At 38.2% G+C, this 21,069-nt stretch overlaps 1 protein-coding gene across 3 annotated transcripts; it reads right to left on the minus strand.

The window, feature by feature from the left end:
* Positions 1–823: 823 nt before the first annotated feature.
* On the minus strand, positions 824–20,851 carry ints3 (integrator complex subunit 3). 3 transcript variants are annotated; one of them, XM_079829771.1, is made up of 29 exons: positions 20,534–20,851; positions 19,475–19,558; positions 16,571–16,654; positions 16,361–16,474; positions 16,125–16,209; positions 15,975–16,041; positions 15,710–15,851; positions 13,485–13,614; positions 13,270–13,367; positions 12,993–13,184; positions 11,809–11,896; positions 11,604–11,683; positions 10,813–10,904; positions 10,520–10,626; positions 8,030–8,149; positions 7,685–7,814; positions 7,543–7,597; positions 7,350–7,453; positions 6,982–7,146; positions 6,334–6,487; positions 6,165–6,233; positions 5,569–5,644; positions 4,189–4,302; positions 4,048–4,096; positions 3,785–3,952; positions 2,858–2,958; positions 2,650–2,722; positions 2,386–2,539; positions 824–2,267 (listed from the first exon to the last, which is right to left on the minus strand). In XM_079829771.1, exons 1-29 carry the CDS (start codon positions 20,615–20,617, stop codon positions 2,190–2,192), a joined length of 3,057 nt encoding a protein of 1,018 aa, XP_079685897.1. In that variant the 5' UTR covers positions 20,618–20,851; the 3' UTR covers positions 824–2,189. The 3 variants fall into 3 exon arrangements, with proteins under 3 accessions (XP_079685897.1, XP_079685896.1, XP_079685898.1); XM_079829770.1 differs by having other exon boundaries at positions 7,543–7,612; XM_079829772.1 differs by having other exon boundaries at positions 7,543–7,612; positions 16,361–16,466; positions 20,534–20,844.
* Positions 20,852–21,069: the final 218 nt, after the last annotated feature.

Here is a 21,069-nt window from a genome sequence, read left to right on the forward strand (position 1 = left end):
ACCACTAACCCCTGGAAGAATCCCAAAGTTTACTATTCCTCCAAAGTTATCACTGTCTCCCCGGCTGTGTCTTCAGAAATCAAAAGATGAAGACACATACAAACTGTTATCTCCAGAAAGCCCAGAAGAACAGTCTCCTAGACATCGGCCTTCCACCGGTTCACCGTACATTTCTGCCAAATTTCGTTTTACCCCCAAGATGAAGCTGAAACGTCTGCAGAAATCACCCACAGAGGATCTCTCAGACCCTTCGACGTGTGCAGCCATGTCTCTGGAACATGTTGAAAAGGTCACCACACCGTATGGCTTTCGGACCTTGGCTGCGAGTCCCAGCGTCAACCGGAGGGAGTCTTTATTCCACAAGCAGGGACGATGTGCAGAAAGGAGAGGGCCGGTGGATTCTTTTGCTTCACCCACATCTTCAAATTCAGTGTTCAATTTCACAAACAAGAGAAACAGCTCAGCTAGAAAGCTACAAGATGGCCTAAATGACTGCTGTTCCCCTCGGAGATCCAAGAGAGAAGGCCTGGAGCGAATTCTGAACAAACCATTGACTGTCTTGAGGAGTCTTACTCCTAAAAGGAAGAACCCCAACCAAAAACTTCAGCTAAAAGGTCACATATAAAAGTTGGAACTGATATCAGCATTATGGCTACTGCCTTTTTTTTGTTTTGTTTTTTGTTGTTGAGACAAACATTTTAAATGTCAAATAAAAGTATTTTAATTCCAATCTGTTTAAGTCACTTTTTTAGTCAAAACATAACCCACAACCTGGCTTGTTAGAACAACAAATTCCCCCCCAAAAAACTTTATTTTATTTTTTATGTAGTATGTGAGTGGCAGAAGCTTGGTGGAGTTGCACTGTGTTTTGTGAAAGTGGGAGGCGAAAAGGAGATCATGTCACTTTCCCATTAAGGCAGCTGTCCACAACAGTTCAATATCTTGCAATAAATTCTTCAGGTTATAGACATTTTCTCAGAAATGAAAGTATCTTGCATTTTTTTATCTAACCTTGTGGAAAGATGATTTAACTCGTAGGAGATGGATCAAATAATGAGCAAAGGAAAATATGTTAAAATATTGGTTCATCCATTACATTGGAAACCCAAGGCCTAATCAGCCGCAGCGTGCATTGTGGGATAGTGTGTGTAGTGTGTTCCCTTTTGTATAGCATACACTTTGAAAATCCTTATCAAGATATGTTCACATAAAATTTGCATGCTAAGCATAAGGTACATTCAGTGTATGAAAGAAAGTGTAGTAGATATTAGTATATAGAAAACAGCGACTACGTTTGTTTTCACCCCAACAAGAATACAAGATGTGACATTTTGGTAAGAAAACCAAACTTTTCCGCCCTTTTTTATTAATATCATAGTCCTTTAACATAGTTACAATCTGTTTTTATGAAAATAAGTCAGTAGAAAGAATTCTTTAAAAAGTCCATCATGTCAAGTCCTCCATTTGTACGGTCCTGCTTTCTGCAACTCTGTGCATTTCAAACATGAGATAAAACTCACAGACCCTCTGTAAAGTCTCAGGCTCCACTCGGAGGAGCCACAGCGTCCAAACAGGACAGAGAGTCAATCTTTATTAATGATGGGCATGGGCAAGGTCTGTTCAATATGAAAAGATAAAAGGCTTGAACCTGAAGACCCCTATCTGCTTTCCACTATTCCAAAACGAACCTCCGAATGCAGTAAAATCTTTAATCAGTTTAAGATCCCTGTACTTCAGGTTACAGTCTGGGTTCACTACCGTTAGTGGGTAATCGTTCTCTGAAGTACATTACCATGAATTTTTATGGATGGGCCATTGAGGAACATTAAATAACCCTCTTCGTTAAGGCAGTCTGTCTTGTTTGTACATCTGTCAGTCTATGCCTGTCTGGATTTAGATGTTCCAGGCTTAGCCGCCACCACTGCGCCCATCCTTGCACTTAACCAAACTCTCAGGCTTAAAATAGCCGAGCAGTGCAGTGGTTAGAGATAGTAGAGGCTTGTCTCCCAGGCTCCTCTGCATTTGAGTCCAGAGAAAGAGTTCTGCCCCTACAGTAGGAGAGTGTTCGGACAGGCTGCCCCTGAGTGGCTGGAGTCGATGATTGACAGGTAGTCTCCAGTGACGTCACGGTCACAGAGGGGGCGTGGTTATGCTGGGTGTGGTTGGCGTGAGGACGAGGATTTGCCCTCTCAGTCGCTGTCAGAACCTACTGCAGATGAGCATTTCCGTTTCCTCTTGGGAGCTTTGGGTTTGGAGTCCTCTTCCTCCTGGAGGGGAGTCAACAAAGGCCATTGAAAACAGATGACGAGTAGAACATGATAATAATAATATGGATGAAGGTTTGAAGGCCTTCGTGATGATGTCAAGTAGTGAGTGTAGATTTACCGAAGCGCTGCTGGATGCGCTCTCCTCTTCATTGCAGGGTTGAGGAGCCGCACCCTTACGGGACCGTGGCGAGGACGCCGGGGCTTTGCGTCGAGATTTTGGCTGTTTGGAGGAATCCTCATATTCCTCGGCCAATGAGAAAAGATCACTGAACCTGGCAGAAAAAAGAAGCGATGGACATTTAGTCAAATAACAACTGGAAAATACACTACAATACAATAATAAATAATGCTGATAATTGTGCCTTATCAAGCAAAAACACACCTCATTTTGTGGGCCTCATCACAGCTGGCCTGAACATGCTGCAGGGCCTGTAATATGGGCGTCTGGGAAAAAACTGATACACCAAGAAGAATTCAGATATCAATGTTTAAATCAATATGAACAGTAAAATAGACAAGACAACCAGGCTGCTAAGAATTTAATGGCGTTTCATGTTCTGTTAGGAGTATTGGCTGTGGAGGGAACTCACAGTTGTTCTTGGTGTTGCTGAGATTGAGTCTCAAACTGTCCAAGTGTTCCAGCATCTGTTCCAGGGTCAGCTGAGCCAGTTTACTGCTGGAACTCCTCAAGCTACACAAAAACACAGCACAATTCAAATATGTGTATTTTCAAAAAAGAACCTTTCAAAAGTTTGGGGTTGAAAAGAGTTTGTAATGCTTTTGAACGATTCATTTTATGCTCACCAGAGCTGCATTTATTTGGTCAAAAATACAGCAAAACAATAATATTGTGAAACATTATTACAACTTAAATGGCTATTTTCTATTTTAAAATATAATTTATTCTGGTGATGGCAAAGCTAAATTCAGTCTTCGGTGTCATATGATCCTTCAGAAATCATTCTAATATTCTTAAAATGTCCTATTATCAATGTTGAAAACAGTTGCGTGGCTTAATATTTTTGTGGAAACTGATCATTTATATAATTTTAAATTACTTGAATCATAATTTCAACCCAAACTGTATATTTAAATATACTTAAAATAATAGTGTTTTCCTCACAATCATTCCTGTACACATGGAGACATATTTAATCATTTATTTTAAAGCTATTTAATAATAAGTCAATCTTCAGCCAAATTGGCATTTTTGCTATGGAGTTAAATCAGAGATGCTATTAAAATGTTTTTGGCTTGGTGCCATCGTATTTGCATGTCATGACACAATGAGTGGGCAGAAAACTTGCCCACTGGCCAGGTCTTTGTGATTTCCACAATACTGATTAATTTTATACTGTAAATATTCAATGTACTTCATGTTTCTCCAGGGATACTGACCCTGTGGTCAATCCACTTGAGCTTGAATCTGCAACCTTTGTATCCTCAGGCCAGGGCCTTAAACACACAGCCCCCCAATCACAGGAGCGCTTCAAAATAGCTGAAGAACATGTCATTACCTCTGACGTTTACGGGGCATGTTGTTGTTCTTGATGAGCAGGGCTTTGATGTGTTCTCCCAGCAGGTCGTCGTGTTTAGCCGCCCAGTGCCGCAGGATGCTGGTGGTGAACTGATCCTCTTGGTGATAGGGTCGGCTCAGTACCATCTTCACCATCTCCTCACTCGGCCTTCAGTACAGCACAGCAAAAAAACAAAACAAAAAAACAAATGACTGTGTCCCACAGCAGACAAGATAATTAACCACTTGTGTGAAAAGACTTACTTTTCTCTGCGTAACTGCAGCAGCAGGCAGGATAAAGCCTCAGGATGCTCTGTGAGTAGAGAGAGAAGAGAATTATGGGAAATGTTGGTGGGCTGAGTATGTATAAAGTGAAAGTGTGTGTCTAAGTAGAGTGATGCTTACCCTTGTATTTGAGGTGCTGTAAAATGGGGATGATGGTCTCCAGAGGGATACTGTGTGCCAGGAAAAGCTGCCATGTGCTGTACTGCTCAAATGTCTCCCAATCCAGAGACTGAACTATAACACACAGATGCAGAGAGGAAAATGACATTTACAAAGCCATGGAAGAATGTCTGGCACATACAGATAAACACACAAATAAAGCTTTTAGCACAGAGTCAGTTTGACGTCCACGTTCTGGCTACACAGACAAAAAACAAGCTTAGAATACAGTAGTTGCTAAAAGTGATGTCCGGAGGGGATATTTGTTTTTTATGACCCTACAATTAAATGATCAAAATATAAGGAAAATATTGACAATTTGTAAAAATATTTTAAATATGAAAGAAAGAAAAAAAAACCCCACTGAACTCGGCAAAATTATTTGGCAAAAAAGGCAAACTACAGCTACAGGTTTTATTTTACTATGTTTTTGCAAGTGTTCATAATGTCTTTGTATGACAGCCTGGCCAAAAATTACATCTGCACAATTTGGAATGTTTCATTGCATTATCACAAATAAAAAAAATAACTCCAAGTACAACTGTGCAATAGGTTTACAAATTTTTTTTTTAAATGTAATTTTCCTAGGCCAGACATCACTAGTTTTGGCCACTACTAGTTTATTGCTTTTTATGCATTACAAAATTAAGACTTTACATTGGCTATTTTAGTAACATAAAAAACAAAATGGCTGTTCAAACTGGGAATAAATGACATACAGAAAGCGAGCAAAGAAAGTTCCACATCACTGAAGCGTTCCATAATTTCAGTAAAAAAAATAAAAAAAATTCACTGAAGCTGTCTACACTGCAAAATTAATCTTGTACTTGCATCGTGTCTGCAGTTTGACGTTTGTGATGAGATAATTCTCTTGTCTAGCGTGCAGAATTTAGTCAGAGAGCTCGCGCACTGACACAAAACTCTGCCTTTTCAGCAGGGACTAATCTAAGCGCCTCTGATTGGCCATTTTGTATTCATAAGGTCAACAGAAACAAGTAATTGGTTATAATGCTCAACACTGCAAAAACACATAAAAGAAATTTGATACACCATGAGATCATCTAAAATGTAATGCCAATTGATGCACTTCCTTCAATTTCACATTTCTCTTTCATCGTGACAACCATAATAGATTTAGTTTAATTGTGCAGAGACATTTTTGTCCCTGTATCTTGAATTTGAAAGGGAATTTTTGTTCATTTTGTTGGCATTTTTGCCCCCAGGCCCACATTAATTTCAGACCTTGGCATTCGGTTTGTTTGGTGTAACAATTCAATTTGAACAGAAACATGTGGGGTCACATGGAATACCATCAGAGCTTGAAAACTGCTATAAACTTACTGAGGATGTTGAGGACTGAGTCTTTACGGAACATGACCAGATTACCCATCATCACGTGACACATCAGCTCCTGAAGCTGTGAAAACAAGAGGAGGAGGTAAATAGAGATTTGAACAACAAATTAATTTGAATTTAATCAGTACCAAAGGGATAGTTGATGGAAATTGTCATCTTTTAGTCACCCTGTCACACTGTACAAACCTTATTGGTTGTCATGGGTCAAGCAAGTGCAGCGGAGCTTCAGTTTACCATATTTGATGTGCTCTATGCATGCGTGTTTATCATTGTTTATATGAGAAAAAACCCTAAATTAAATTTGTTTAATCATATAAAGTGATTTTGTCTCATCAGACGACTTGGATTAAATTGCACTATTCGCATGGCTTACTTTTATGATCTCTATATTAACTTTTTGAAGCATCAAAATTTTGGTGTACTGGACTTTCAATTGAGGGACATAAATCTCTCTCAGGTTTCATTAAAAATATATCTTTATTTGTGTTTCGAAAATGTCCGTAGGTCTTCTGGGTTTGGAACAACATGAGGGTGAGTAAATGATGATCTAATTTTCATGTTTCAATGTGTATATTTGAAACCTGTGCTGAATCAATGACTGCTACGATCATGTTGAGGAGCTCTCCACTACGCAGGGTTTCATCTGGGAACTGTACAACAGAAAAAAATAAGAAAAGGGAGAAAAACCCTGAAACCAAGTTGCAGGCAAATGCCGTTGGAGTATGACATCTATGCATGCACTTGCATTACCTCTGAATAGATGGAAGGGGTTAGATAGCACAGTAGCCGCACATCATCCTCCTGACAGGCCTTCATGTCCATCATCAAGCAGGTGTGCAGGTCACCCAGAGCCGTGGCCTGAGCAAATGATTCGTACAAACTCATCTTCCCAGCTGCTGCTTTGCTGCAATGACATACAAATGACAATCTACTATAAAAACACTAAGACTTCAAAAGTAGGGATGCTTGATTAATCAAAATAAAACCAAAATCACAATATGGGTTTTCAGTTAAAACTAAAGTTTGAAGGTTTAACGTGTGAAAATGAGACAATAAATAATTAATAGTTTCTGGGGACAACAAGGCACAATAAATCTCTACCGTTACGTATTGATCTGTTCATGTGTTAAGATTAATATACAGCAATGTGAATTGGGATTCATTAAAGAACTAGCGACAATGAAAGTCAACTGTGGTGTCACCTCACTTCTCTTGTATCTGGGTCAAAAAATTGCATTTGAACACGTTGCAAAGACTACAGCCAATGGCCCACTAGCATCTGCACAAGATAAAATAACTCCATACCAGCAGGTGACCCTCGTCTGTATTCGTCATTCAAAAATTGAAACCGAACCTTCTGTGTTTACATCATAACTACGTCACTTGCTTTTGATGTACCTGGCTTTGAGGTAGTAGAGCAGATGATAACCGATTTTCGGCTGTTTCTGGTAGAGCTCAGCGAGCAGGTCCAGAAGAACAGAGAAGCCACTATTGTCTTCCTGCATCTGACACAAGTTCCTGAAGATCAGACACACCGGCTTACACACGGAATCCTCCAGCGACCTATTAGCACAAACACAGCCACCTATTAGCCTCTTCATTAAGAAAACTGAAAAAGTAACAGTAAAAAAGCAAAAAGTAAGAGGACAATATGTGGAGAAAACAGGTGGAAGGGGATCAGGATACAACAGATGAGCATTAACACGCTAACCACTAGATAGTGTGCTAATCGACCTGGCAGGAAGTCGAGAAAGAGAAAAACTTACTCTTCTGTGATCTCCTCAGGCAACACATCTCCTCTAAAGTGACTCTTAAACAGTTCAGCCAGACAGGAAGCTAGAGTGGACATCTGCTCTGAGTCAAAATCCTCCTGAGAGGACAAATGGGGGGGGAAAAGTGTGTAAAAAGACAGCTGTATTTGAAGCTCAGCTCAAAATATTCACCCTGAGCAAAGCTCACCTCTAAAATAAGATCCACGATTTCCTGCATGACCTCACAGTGTGTTTCTGTGTCGCTGAAAGAGAAAGAACTGCACAAATGAGACTTATGCAATTGAGACCTTAATATATCCAGAATAGAGGTTATTAATCATGTGCCTCACCTCCCTTTCTGCAGCTGCAGAACCCTCTCTTTAAGAGTCTCGTCCAATTGGTCCACGAAAGGTGTGATGTCAGCAGGTTCGTCAATGTAGGTTTCCTTGAGCTGTTGGAACTTGAACTCTCGTTTTTTACCTTGGGATAAACAAGGGTGCATATCATGATGCCACTGATATGAACTGAAAATACAAAAGTGGGTCATGGGCATCCTTTTGAGCCGGAGCCACTGATCTAGATAGCACATGAGCTCCACTACAACGAAAATAACGTTGTGAAGCAGCTCTTATTCTTAATTAGTTGATCTAAAAGCCTGAGCTAAAGTGTATCTGCCGCTACTAAAAGCATCTTACCCTTGTTGTTCAACTCTTCCTCATCATCACTGAAGGTAGCATCTGTGTTGTCATAGCAACCATCCTCCTTATCAAGCACGTGATTGTCCATCTCCAAGGGAACAGATTCCTCCATTTTTACTACATAACAGATAAAACATTTTCAACATTAAAACATACCACACCTCAAGCAGAATTTCATTCCACTGACTTTTGAGATTGTAGAATTGTGGTTCTCAACTAGGGGTCCAGGGCACACTAGCACAGCTTAATGCATTCTTTTTTATCAACACTTGAATGTGGGTAAGTTTCTTAAAAAAGCAACATTGAGCAAAAAGCTGAGAAAAATGCGTATATGTCAACGAATCGAATTCAGAATCCCCCACTTCAAAGTTTGCACAGTCCTATACCTTGTCTTGGGTCGACATTTAATTCAGTAACATTAGGCAGTTTTGATTTATATGCTGTTTAAAGTTGATGATCACGTTATTTTACATATGCATCTGCTTATATATGCTATCGCTTGTCTCTGCTGCTTCTTCACATGTCTTTTGATCAGGATATTCGGTACTCTTGCAAAAGATGTGTCATAGCACCCTCTACCGCATAACAGTGAAAACACGTAAAGACGAAAATTTTAGTCAATGACGTCGAAAGAGTTAAAATGAGACAAAACCAAACAAACGCTAAAGAAACCAATTAGATGGCATCATTGTAATGTTTTACAAAAAATCTAGTTGGCTTAGCTTTGAAAATTTTATAAATTTGTCTCTTATTAAAATGTTTTTGAAATGTATAAATGCTCCAGATATCATATGCCAATTAAGATCAAAACTATGTAGTAAGGGGATCACTCCAAGAGGATATTATTATGCAACTAATAAGAATTGCACAGTACCGAAGAGGAAAACTAAATTTTCCGCACAGTGCACAGAAATCGCCAACTTTCTGCAGAGTCAATAGCTACAGACAAAACTACTTCAAATTAGCTTAAGAACAGTGCATAGAGAGCTTCATGGAATGGGTTTCCATGGCCGAGCAGCTGCATCCAAGCCTTACATCACAAAGTGCAATGTCGGATGCAGTGGTGTAAAGCACACCACCACTGGACTCTAGAGCAATGGAGACGTGTTCTCTGGAGTGACGAATCACACTTCTCTATCTGGCAATCTGATGGATAAGTCTGGGTTTGGTGGTTGCCAGGAGAACGGTACTTGCCTGACTGCATTGTGCCAAGAGTTTGGTGGAGGGGGGGTTATGGTGTGGGGGTTGTTTTTCAGGGGCTGGGTTTGGTCCCTTAGTTCCAGTGAAAGGAACTCTTAATGCTTCAACATACCAAGATACATTTTGGACAATTTAATGCTCCCAACTTTGTGGGAACAGTTTAGGGATGGCCCCTTCCTGAACATGACTGCACACTAAGTTGCCAAAGCAATGGATGAGTGAGTTTGGTCCTCAACCCGACAGAACACCTTTGGGATGAATTAGAGCGGAGACTACAAGCCAGATCTTCTCGTCCAACAGTGCCTGACCTCACAAATGCGCTTCTAGAAGAATGGTCAAAAATTCCCATGAACACACTCCTAAACCTTGTGGAAAGCCTTCCCAGAAGAGTTGAAGCTCTTATAGCTGCAAAGGGTGGGCCAACTTCATATTAAACCCTACAGATTAAGAATGGGATGTACACACACACACACACACACACACACACACACACACACACACACACACACACACACACACACACACACACACACACACACACACACACACACACACACACACACACACACACACACACACACACACACACACACACACACACACACACACACACACACACACACACACACACACACACACACACACACACACACACACACACACACACACACACACACACACACACACACACACACACACACACACACACACACACACACACACACACACACACACACAAATATTAAAAATTAATTAAAATAATGTCTTGACAATGAGGGGCCTCTGAGTCAGAAAAGTTGAGGACTGCTGCACTACACACTTCATATTTCTGAATGAGATGATCTCATTATCACAGATGAGACGGAAAAGTAGATGAGTAGTAAAACTTCTCAATACAAGAGAACTCCCTGGAATGGAGAAGTATACATATTTGCATGTAGGCCAAATTCATTTTTAAAATTCATTCAACTTTTAGGTTCAATCATTTAATAAATGTGACCACAACTCCAGCCTTACATTCATTGTAATTTTTCTTTAACTACACAAAAGCGGTCACAAATCCCTCCTCCTAGTATAAGATGTTGAGGGTAATAATAAGCAAATACGAATCCTAATTTCTCAACTAATGCTATTACTTATGCAAGATTAGTGCATCCCAAATCATAGTACGCAGGAAAAAAGTAAGCCAAAATGCCTTTTTGTATAACATTTCTGGCGGATTGAATTGGGTTGAAGCTTTTGTTTATTGACATGACAGACAATGAAACAGTGGTGTGCTGCTCTGACCTTCTGTGGGTGGTGATGGGGAACTGCAGAACTCTGGAAAGCGTTCTCTCAGCATAGACCGCAGCTCACGGTCCAGTTTAGGGTTGTCAAACAGAGGTGCTAGATGACTGCGAAAGCGGGAGAGATAGTCAGGATCATTATATAAGAAAGCATCTTGAAACCAGCAGGGTCAAATGGGTGGCATTCTTGATCAAGTGTGTGTTTGAACACATGGAAATGTGATTGTGTGTGTGTGTGTGTGTGTGTGTGTGTGTGTGTGTGTGTGTGTGTGTGTGTGTGTGTGATAAACTAACGCCAGAACTCTCTTCTCCATGATGAAGGTGAGAGAGTTGAAGACACCCTGCCGCACTTGACCCTCAAGAGGAGGAAAAAAGTTTGGGATGATCTGAAGTAGAATAAGACAGTGGGTAAACCCAAGAATTAAAACAGAATAAGAACTGGAATTCACAAACACTTAACTTGTACTTTTTTTTTTGACTGGACTTACATTTGCTTATTTTGGTTCTCATTTGTTACACAATAATTAAAATGGACTAACAATGAATGATACTTCTAAAGCATTTATTAATCTTAGTTCATGTTAATTTCAACATTTACTAATACATTACTAATACTAATACATACACAAAAGTTGTATCTGTTAATATTATTTAATGGACCTAAGCGTACATGAACTAACAAAGAATAGTTGTATTTTTATTAACAAATGTTAACAAAGATTAAGAAACACTAACAAATGTATTTGTTGTGGATAGTTAATGTTAGTTAATGCATTAACTAATGTTAACTAACAGGATCTTCTTGTAAAGTGTTACAGTTATTTCAGAGGGAGTTATTTACTCTGAAAATCGTGTATGAAAATAAACTTCTCTTTAGAATAATGTATAGAGATTAATTTTGCACCATAATATACTTATTAAAAAAAAAGGTCTAGTTTGATTTGATGATTTTGTTAAATATGTGAAAATGTGACACTTCTGGTGAATTCTGGTAATTCTATTTTTAAAGCCATTACTCACACTTAATGTGTAAAAAAAATTAACAAGCTCTTAGATACAGTAAGAACTGAGAAAGAGTTTCTCACCCGACACATGAAGTCCAGTAGTGTGGCTGTAATAGCAGGATGTGGCTTCATGGAGTGATGCATCACCAAAATAGCTGGCTCTGAAAAATAAAAACAAGACCAACAGTGCATCAGTGACTGGGTTAAGGCAAAGCATGTGGTTATTACATGTCTGTTTATGAAGTCAAAGCTGAATGACACAGTAATGGCATCCGGCCACTCTTACCGATGTTCATGATGCTGTCTTTCTCTGGGTTGAAGAAGAGCCAGTCATAGAACAAGGCCAGTTTGGCATTAGATGCAGCAACATTAGACTGCAGGGAGAGACAAAACTTCAGCATTAGTTAATATATATATATATGATTATGTATGATTCTACCAAATCAGCTTATTTGTGTAAAATGGCAAATATTGTTGGTAATTTAGTGTTTCTGTAAAAAAAATAGGTAATACTACTAATAACTATATACACAACGCACTAAAGATGGATGAGCTGCTGGGTTCATGAATCTTAAATCACGAATGTTTTTTTTTTTTTTTTAGACCTGCACTAATAAAGTAAATACTTTATGGGCGGATTAGGGGATTGCTATGGGAATATATTCAACTGTAAACTGACTGTAAAACCACAATTTAAACGTTACAATTAAAATAATACAGGTTTTTGACAAAAACAAAATGTTTTATTAAATTGTAAAACTTAACATTTTAGCCATTTTTTTTAAAAAAGGGAAGAGACAAAAGTATAAATGATTAAATTTACGTTCAATTATGCTGCGTAAAAATGTAAGACGTTTTTTTAATTGGTCAAAAAAGGCAGACACGCTGAATGAAAATGCACCTTCACTCTCTGACAGTAGAGGGCACTTACGGAGCAGAAATATAGCAGTTTCCCCGGTCACCTCTAAAAAAAGCAGTGCTGTGCTTCTAAACACTACTTTACTAGGCATAATATGGAGGTAATATGAAAAGAAAATGGCATCGAAACTTTCCTCGCCAAAGGGGACGAGTTTGCAGGTATGATAAACACCATAAGGTAAACATTGCCATAATTCATCACCAGCAGATAAATAATCACTTGGCATAAACATGGGCTATTCATTGCCTGCGAACTGCTCTGAAAGCACAAGTCTGTAGAACATGCAACAGTACTGCGTTTTTACTTTGAAACAATGCAACGCTCAAATTAAATAAAATAAATCACCTTTTGAAGTTAACATCTCATTAAGCCATTTCACAATTATTGTTTTTTAATCCACAATTTTAACACTTTTTGAAATGATAATTAAGACTATTCTTATACCATTTAAGACTTGACCTTAAATTTGACTTTTAGACTTTTTAAGGACCCGCGGGAACCTGCTTAGATTTGAAGTTACATTTTAGGAAATGTTTTTAGTATTTGCTTACAGTGCAGGTAGTCAGCAGCCAGCCAATAATCGCCCAGCGTGGCAAAATGTCAGAGCTCAGCACTTCATTGGATGGATGAACCACACCGCATATATAACGAATGAGGTCACAGCGCAGTGATTGGCTCTCAGCTGTGGACAGATACTGCCGCTGAAACCAGTCCTGATAGCGCTTCTGCTGGCCAAACCGAACCTGCAGCCAAGGGAGAGTTTTTTTTACTTTCAAGTCACAAACAAATTGTGGTTTCCGTGTCAGGTATCAGTATTTGTGTGTTTACCCTTGAGGTCATGAACAGCAGCTTAGTCTCCATGTCAGGTGTGAGTCGGCAGGCCAGAAACTTGCGTGAGGTTCTAGAGGTGAGGAGCTGCAATATACCTGCAGCGGGATGGGGCAACAAGAAAGAGCACTTCAATAACACACACTCAGTCTTTACTCTGCATACAGCGTCTGTCCAAAACTGAACTATTACTGTAGAAATTCCCTCATGCACACCTGTGAACTGTGGGCTAAGGGTCTGAGGATTGTGCAGCAGGTCTCGCCACAGCAACTCCATCTCAGGAATACGAGCCACGTTCTGTAAGAGTCTGACCAGATCCCTCCCCATGATAAAACACTCCATGAACTGTCAAAACACAATCACATAGCAATTAAACACATGAATCGCCATTGAATGGCAACTCAAAACATTTAAACATCTGTAATATGTAACAGTGAAATAAATTATTCAGTGAGAAAAAAAATGTAGGGCAGATTTTATACATTAGGATTTGAGTGGATGAAAACAGGCTACCCTAAAATGTGATAATACCGGTTAATATTAACATACCCAGAAAATATGTAAAGTATCAGAGGATGATAAAATGTAAGATATTTATTATGTTGTTTCAAAATATTTCTATTTCAAATAAATGCTATTCTGTTCAACTTTCTATTCACCAAAGAATACCGAAAATAAAGCATCACAGTTTTCACTAAAATATTAAGCAGCGCAACCGTTTTCAACATTTATAATAAGAAATGTTTCTTGAGCAGGAAATCCACATTTTAGAATGATTTCTGAAGGATCATGTGACACTGAAGAAAAGTTTTTTTTTTATACTACATTTTGATCAAATAAATCCTTGAGCATTAGAAAAAATTATTTCAAGCACATTAAAAAAATCTTACCTACCACAATGGTAGTGTTTATTATAGATATTTTATTTGATTACCTACATGTCATGTGACCATTAAAAGACAAGCGAATAGTATGCAAATGTGTTGTTAAATTATTGAAATATTATTGAAATATTAACTTATTCTCAGGGAGCTTTTTTGAGAAAATATTGCGTCAAACAGGTTTGGCTGACAAAAGAAAATCCTGATGTATAGCATAGCCTACATTCATACACAAAATTGAACCAGAATATGAGGCAAAGTGGGGAACACATTTCCCACCCAATAAAATAGAAAATGAAATGCCTTTTTTATTTGGCTGATTATTTGATAATCAAAATAACTATTAGTCAAAGTAGACAGTAAGACCAGGAACATTTACATAAGATCAGTCAATTCTGATTTCATGCTGTTTTTAAATCTGTTGAATAATTGCTGGCAGCCTACTTTAATCACAGCTGGTTCAGGCCCAAGTCACAAGTTAAATCCCAAGTGTTCTCTTGAGAACCGCTGACCCAGATACAGACATCACAATCCTGCTTTAGTGCCCTTGAACGAGCCACTTCACCTCAGCCGGCTTCAGGGGGAGTGTCCTTGAAATTAATCTACAGCAAGACGCACTGAATAAAAACGATTTACCTTTCAATTTTTTTCTGGCCTTTTAATACAGAAAATGCAATTAAAAATGTTGCAATCCAGCTGCAATGTTTATTGTTTTGTATCATGGCTCAATGTGTATTGATTATGTGGGCTCACAAATCGACTTCATAAGGTGCATCCTAGAAAACAAATGTTGGCCGTTTTTTCTTCATTATCCAGTTGAACTCATTGACAAAAAAATAACAAAAAAAATATTAAAAAAATTCCCCCAAAATAACTTTTGCCTTGTGTTTAATGTACACTACTGGTGAAAAGTTTGGAATAATTAAGATGTAAAATAAATGATCAGAAGGATTTCTGAAAAATTCTATTGAAAATTCAGCTTTGCCATCACAAGAGTAAATTACATTTAAAGCCACAGTCACACTAGACTTTGAGCACATGAAATTTCAACGGTCACTGCAATACGAGATTTGATTTTTAAAAAACAAATTCAACATAACATAAATAACAATCCAAATCCAAAACGTGAAAATATACAAATTACTCAAATATAAACTTTACTACAAAAAGTTTGTAATCTTTTAAGTATGCTAAGAGGTCACGTTGTGGCACATCAATCTTCTGTTGGTCATGCATCTATACGTGATACGACCTCGCGAGTTTACCAAACTTGAACTTTGGAATGTAGCAAAATCTGAAACTTCTTTGCATGAGCTTGCATTTCCGGTCCTTTGCATTCACATGTGTTTGAATGCAAGTCAATGGAACAAAAAGTGTTTGAAAATATATTCATATAGAATACAATTATTTTAAACTGTAATAATATTTTACAATATTACGGTTTTTACGGTATTTTCAAATAAATGATGCCTTGGTAAGCATATGAAACTACTTTTGACCAGTAGTGTAACAAACCCCCAAAACATCATGTCCAGATTTGAAGGCTTTCCTGTACTCACCCTCTCTCTGAGCAGTCCGATGCAGAAGTCCACCTCTCTCTGTCTGAGGGACAGCAGGTTTGGCGTCCCATGGTCCACTATGAGCCTCAGGTATGTGTACACAGACATGGCCACTAACATCCCACTTTTCAGCACCCACTCTCTGTCCATCACACAAACACGTACATGAAATTGACAATAAACTCACGCTGGTCTATTTGCATGGACGTAGACCGCCCACAGTGCAACAGTCACATCACATGCTGTTTGACTCAGAACCTCTCACCTCTGGTCCACTAAGATCTCCAACACGTTCTCTGCCAACCACAGGTTTTTGTTGGAGATGTCTCCCCCTGCAGATTGACGTAGGTTAGACACACATTATAGGGGTACATAGTAAATATGTAGCATGACTTGCGTTTGTGTGTGAACGCACCAGCGATCTGTTTCATGAGCGTCATGAGAACGCCATCTGCTCCTATGACTCCGCTCTTCACCAGCTCTCTGACCAACCACACCAGCTGCCCACACAAAAAGAATAGACGTCAACAGAACTGTTAATACACTAAAACTAAAAAAAAAAGTATAAAAATAATACTAAAATAACACTCATCAACAACACAACAGCTCCTGTCATTCCAACCAGTGTATCTGGCATCAGACGGGGCCCACCTGCGTGCGGCACACGTCCTGCAGCTTAAGAAACTTCTCCATGAGGATCTGGTTGATTTTCATGAGCACCACGTTCATGCCGTCCCGATTCACCAACGTCAGGTCCCTGTAGCACTGCAGGACACAATGCTGTGTTAATGGTGGGATTCTGTGAAGAGCATTCTGTGGTATGTATGTGAAGCAGATGTCATGTGTGAAGCATCAACATACCCTTTGTGCTTGTGGGGGCTCTGTGAGCAGAAGCGTGAAGAGACCCAGACACACCTCCTCGTGCTGCTGTGGACCCTTACACACCTGCACATACACATACCATCCCCATCAAATGTTTTCATAAACACATCAATGGTTCTAAATACAGACAAATTCTTGAATTCTCAACTTCAAAACCTTTTTTTAGAGATCAGATATTGATCTCAGATCAGTCACAAAATGAAAAGAAATGTTAAAGAGAAGACAGGTGAACGGGATCAGGAAATTGCACGTTCAAACTCATGTACTTTAACGAGCAACACGTCAACATGCACTAACCAGTGGGCTAAACGTCATGCTGTTCTTCTCTATTATAAGCCTGTGGGTAAATGTAAAGCAACATCCCACTGATGGAAACATTTATGATTACATAATGCTGCTCGATTACTATTTTTAAACAACTGTATGCAGTATTCGGTGTAGCATAGTAAGTTAGCCTACAATTCAATTCCACACACAGTCATCATAGCAACAGCTATGACATACACTACTGTGACAGATTGTGTTCTGTTAGAAATTCACTTTTATTCAGCAAGGATGCATTCATTATTTTTTGAAAGTGACAGTAAAGACAGTTATAATGTTCCAACACATTTATATTTCAAAAATCCCTATTTTTCAAAAAATGCTGTTCTTTTGAATTTTCTATTCATGCATCACAGATTTATATTAACTATTTTCAACATTGATAATAAGAATAAAGGTTTATTGAAATCAACATATTTTCTCACATCAGAATAATTTCTGAAGGATCATGTGACATTAAAGACTGGAGTAATGATGATGAAAGCTTTCAGCTTTGCCATCGCAGTGACAAATTACATTTTAAAATTAGTCTACTAATTACATTTTAAAATGAGTAATTATATTAGGGCTGTCATGATTCATCAATTAAATTATAGTAGTCGATTTTAAAAAATCCCTGATTGTGACGCATTCCACGGATGAGAAGCCATGAACCGCATTATTAGACTGTTTTCTAAGGCTGCAAAATGTATTAAGACCATTTAAAATCCATACAATAGCATAGTGCTATTGTGAATTCACAAAGGCTGTGATTCAATTAAATTAATATATGCCCTGCGGGTTTAATATACGCACTTTATTTACATGTGTGCTGGCAACGTGCGTCTCACTTCACAGTAAATGCTGCTCTACATCAACTGTTATCATTTACATGCATCTCAAACTCCATCTCTGCATATGCTGTTTGGGTTGCTTTTATAACATTCATTTGGGAATGCAATGTGTGCCATTTCACCAAATGTGTAAGGTAAATCATTTATAAATCTACACCAACACAGGAGAATACATCAATATCTTTCTAAATATGCAAACTGTTCATCGCAAGTTCAAAATAAACATTTAAACCCTCACACTGAGATTGCATGTTTTGATATTCTTGTTCAAGAAATTACAGTGGCTGTAGAATTTCTATCAAAGAAGTTGCCAAATATGAAAGATTAAGTGAACATTAGAATTATCTGATGTTTGGCCATTATTAAACAAGGATTTGATCTGCTGTAAAGTGTAACAACACCAGGCCGTTGGCACCCCCTGCAGGCATCTGTTAATACATATTGTAGATAAGATGATTGTTTATATTATGTATTTTAACTGTGTTGTTCTATAAAACCATATTATGATTTTTGATACTTTATTTGAACCAAATATCACTGCTTCATTGTAATTATATATGTATTTTAAGTCCTTTTAAAGGCTTAAGTCTTTGCTTAGGTCTACTTTTATTACCACAAAATATCTTATTTAATGGTAACATTAAAGTTAATAAAAATGTGCATCCTTCATAATTTTTTGTAGTAACTGTTTTATAAAATCAATAAGACACAAATGTTGGTGAAATATAGTCATTGCTGAAGTGGTTGTAGGGTCTCTACTGGATGTTCCAAAATAAAACCCATCTGCCAAATATAGAACTGTATCTTATGGCTTAAATAAATTGGTATTTCTTGAAATATAACATCATAATATACATATAACAATGTGGAAATCCACATTATGAATAACAAAGGAATAAGTTAAGGCCTCATTTCTGACTCACATGATCTGCATGTGTAGGATAACACAGGAGCTGCGTCCGAAATCAAATACTTCCATACTATATAGTATGTGAAAAACAGTTAGAGTACACAAACAGGGTAGTATGTCTGAATACACAGTATTCGAAAAATAGTAGGCGAAAAGTCACGGGATGACCTACTACTTCCACAAAGATTCTAAAGTGCGCAATCAATGGACACTGTATTATCCCATGATGCCACGAAAGAGGATTTAAAAATGGCAGTGAAGCAACGGAGGTGGCGCTGATAGGTCACGTGACCGTAATGACATGGCGGCTAAATTTCACTCTAACTACCCAAATTCATACTACATAGAACATACTTTTTAAAGGTTGCGAACGTGAAGTAAATTCTAATTTCAGACACACTTTTAGGATCAATGAATTTTCATTAATTTACTGTTAACTGATAATTGGTTCGATAAGCATTTAAAAATAAAAAATGTGCCTTTCTCTGTCACTTAATATATTTTAAATAATTGAAAAGTTGTGGAATGGAAAACGCGTTCTGTGTTAACAGCCCCCAAAGTACACAAATGTCTTCAATAAGTGTCAACAGATATGTTAAAGTTATGTGGACATAAGGTTCTCAACATAAGCATTCAAAACATCAATATTTTGCTGTGCTCGAAAATATTTAAATTCTACAAAAAAAATTGTATTCTACTCATTTCTATTACTTTTCAAGGCTGAAAAATCACAACTTTAAAATTCCATCATATGTCCAGGTTGTTATGATGTTTGAATCCTGTTATTTTATGTGGGTGTGATTAATAAACACTCACATGAGCAGTGAGGGCATCATTGGCTTCCCGCTCTGACAGCCCATTGGTTATAGATGTGGTGATGCTCACACACCTCTCCAGGCGCTGAAACACACACACACACACACACACACACACACACACACACACACACACACACACACACACACACACACACACACACACACACACACACACACACACACACACACACATTAGAGACCAATATGGATGCATGAACATTATTCCAAAAACATCAAAAACAAAATAATACTGTAGTTAATAAAGCAGAATTGTAATGGTATGGGGGCACAAGTATTGTATATATTATTTGAAGATATTTTTAATATCTTAATATTATTATCAAAGCAATCACAAAAACAACAACAATAATTTAAATTTTATAATTACATGCATATAACAATAATGCATATGATTAATTGAATAAGTACTATTTTGCATTTATACTTTTGTAATTGACAATTATGATTATTATATAAAAATACAACCAACTCCATAATACAGTATATAACTACTTACTAAAAAAGCTTGAAAAAAGCTCATTTATATTTATGACATTTATATTTTTTCATAAATATATGTATTGCTGTTATTGTATATTTCTGTTTCATAATTATTTTACCATTAAATATTGCTGAAAAGCTACTAAACAGCCAATGTAGCCTATAATCTATCCATCCATCCACCAAATATTCATAGATATTCTAATCTCAATTGAAGGAGATGACTGTATCACTGTTTAATATCTTTCCCAGCTGATGGAGTCACTGACACCATCAGCTGTCATTTTAGTACATACCTGACATAATAACATCATTGTGTTCAACACACATCCTGTTTACACACTGCTCCCGCAAACAAATAAGATGATAAAAGACTACAAAAGCCATCCCTGCAACTATCTACCCTGTTCTGAGAGATCCTACAAGTCTGATAGTGTCAACTTCTCAATTCTGTTTGTCCTTTTGTTATTGTACTTAGTTTTCCCCATGTTTTTCTTGACAAATGTGTGTTGTGGAGGACGAAGTTAACGGCTAAAGGGAATGAGTCGATCCCTACCTCCTCCAGCTCATCTTTGGCGTCCAGGCTGGTGGACACCAGAAGGCGACCCTGTGCTTTACCCTTAGCCGGCGAGGGCTCCATCTCCTCCCGCCTCGCTGCGCCCACACACACGGGACCTGACTGGGGTTTAGGGCGCTGTATAAAAACCTTCTTTCACTGTTTACGTGGGACTGTGGGGCTTATGAACTAGTTAACCCTCTCTCCGCCCAGTCCTAGGTGCCTACAGTGTGTTTACGACTCTTAATTCGCCACCTTCGCGCGACCACTCCAGTGTTTCCACAGTGTCCGACTGTAACAATTCAACTTCCGCAGGGCATGGTGGCCTAGCGGAAGTATTCCGAACGCGGAGTGAAGGCGGAGCGAAGAGACCGATTTATACCAATAGCGTGCTGGGCATTTTGATTGACGTGGCAGTTGACCAATCACGGTGAAGGCACTGTCATCGAGACCCGTTAGACAAAAAGAAGCCCGTGCAACTTGACAAGAACGCCGCTTCTGTGTAAACATGTGGGTAAAAACTCTGACAGACAGTA

The sequence above is a fragment of the Gobio gobio genome, assembly GCF_949357685.1.
Source record: "Gobio gobio genome assembly, chromosome: 11".
In the NCBI taxonomy this organism is placed as follows: domain Eukaryota; kingdom Metazoa; phylum Chordata; class Actinopteri; order Cypriniformes; family Gobionidae; genus Gobio; species Gobio gobio.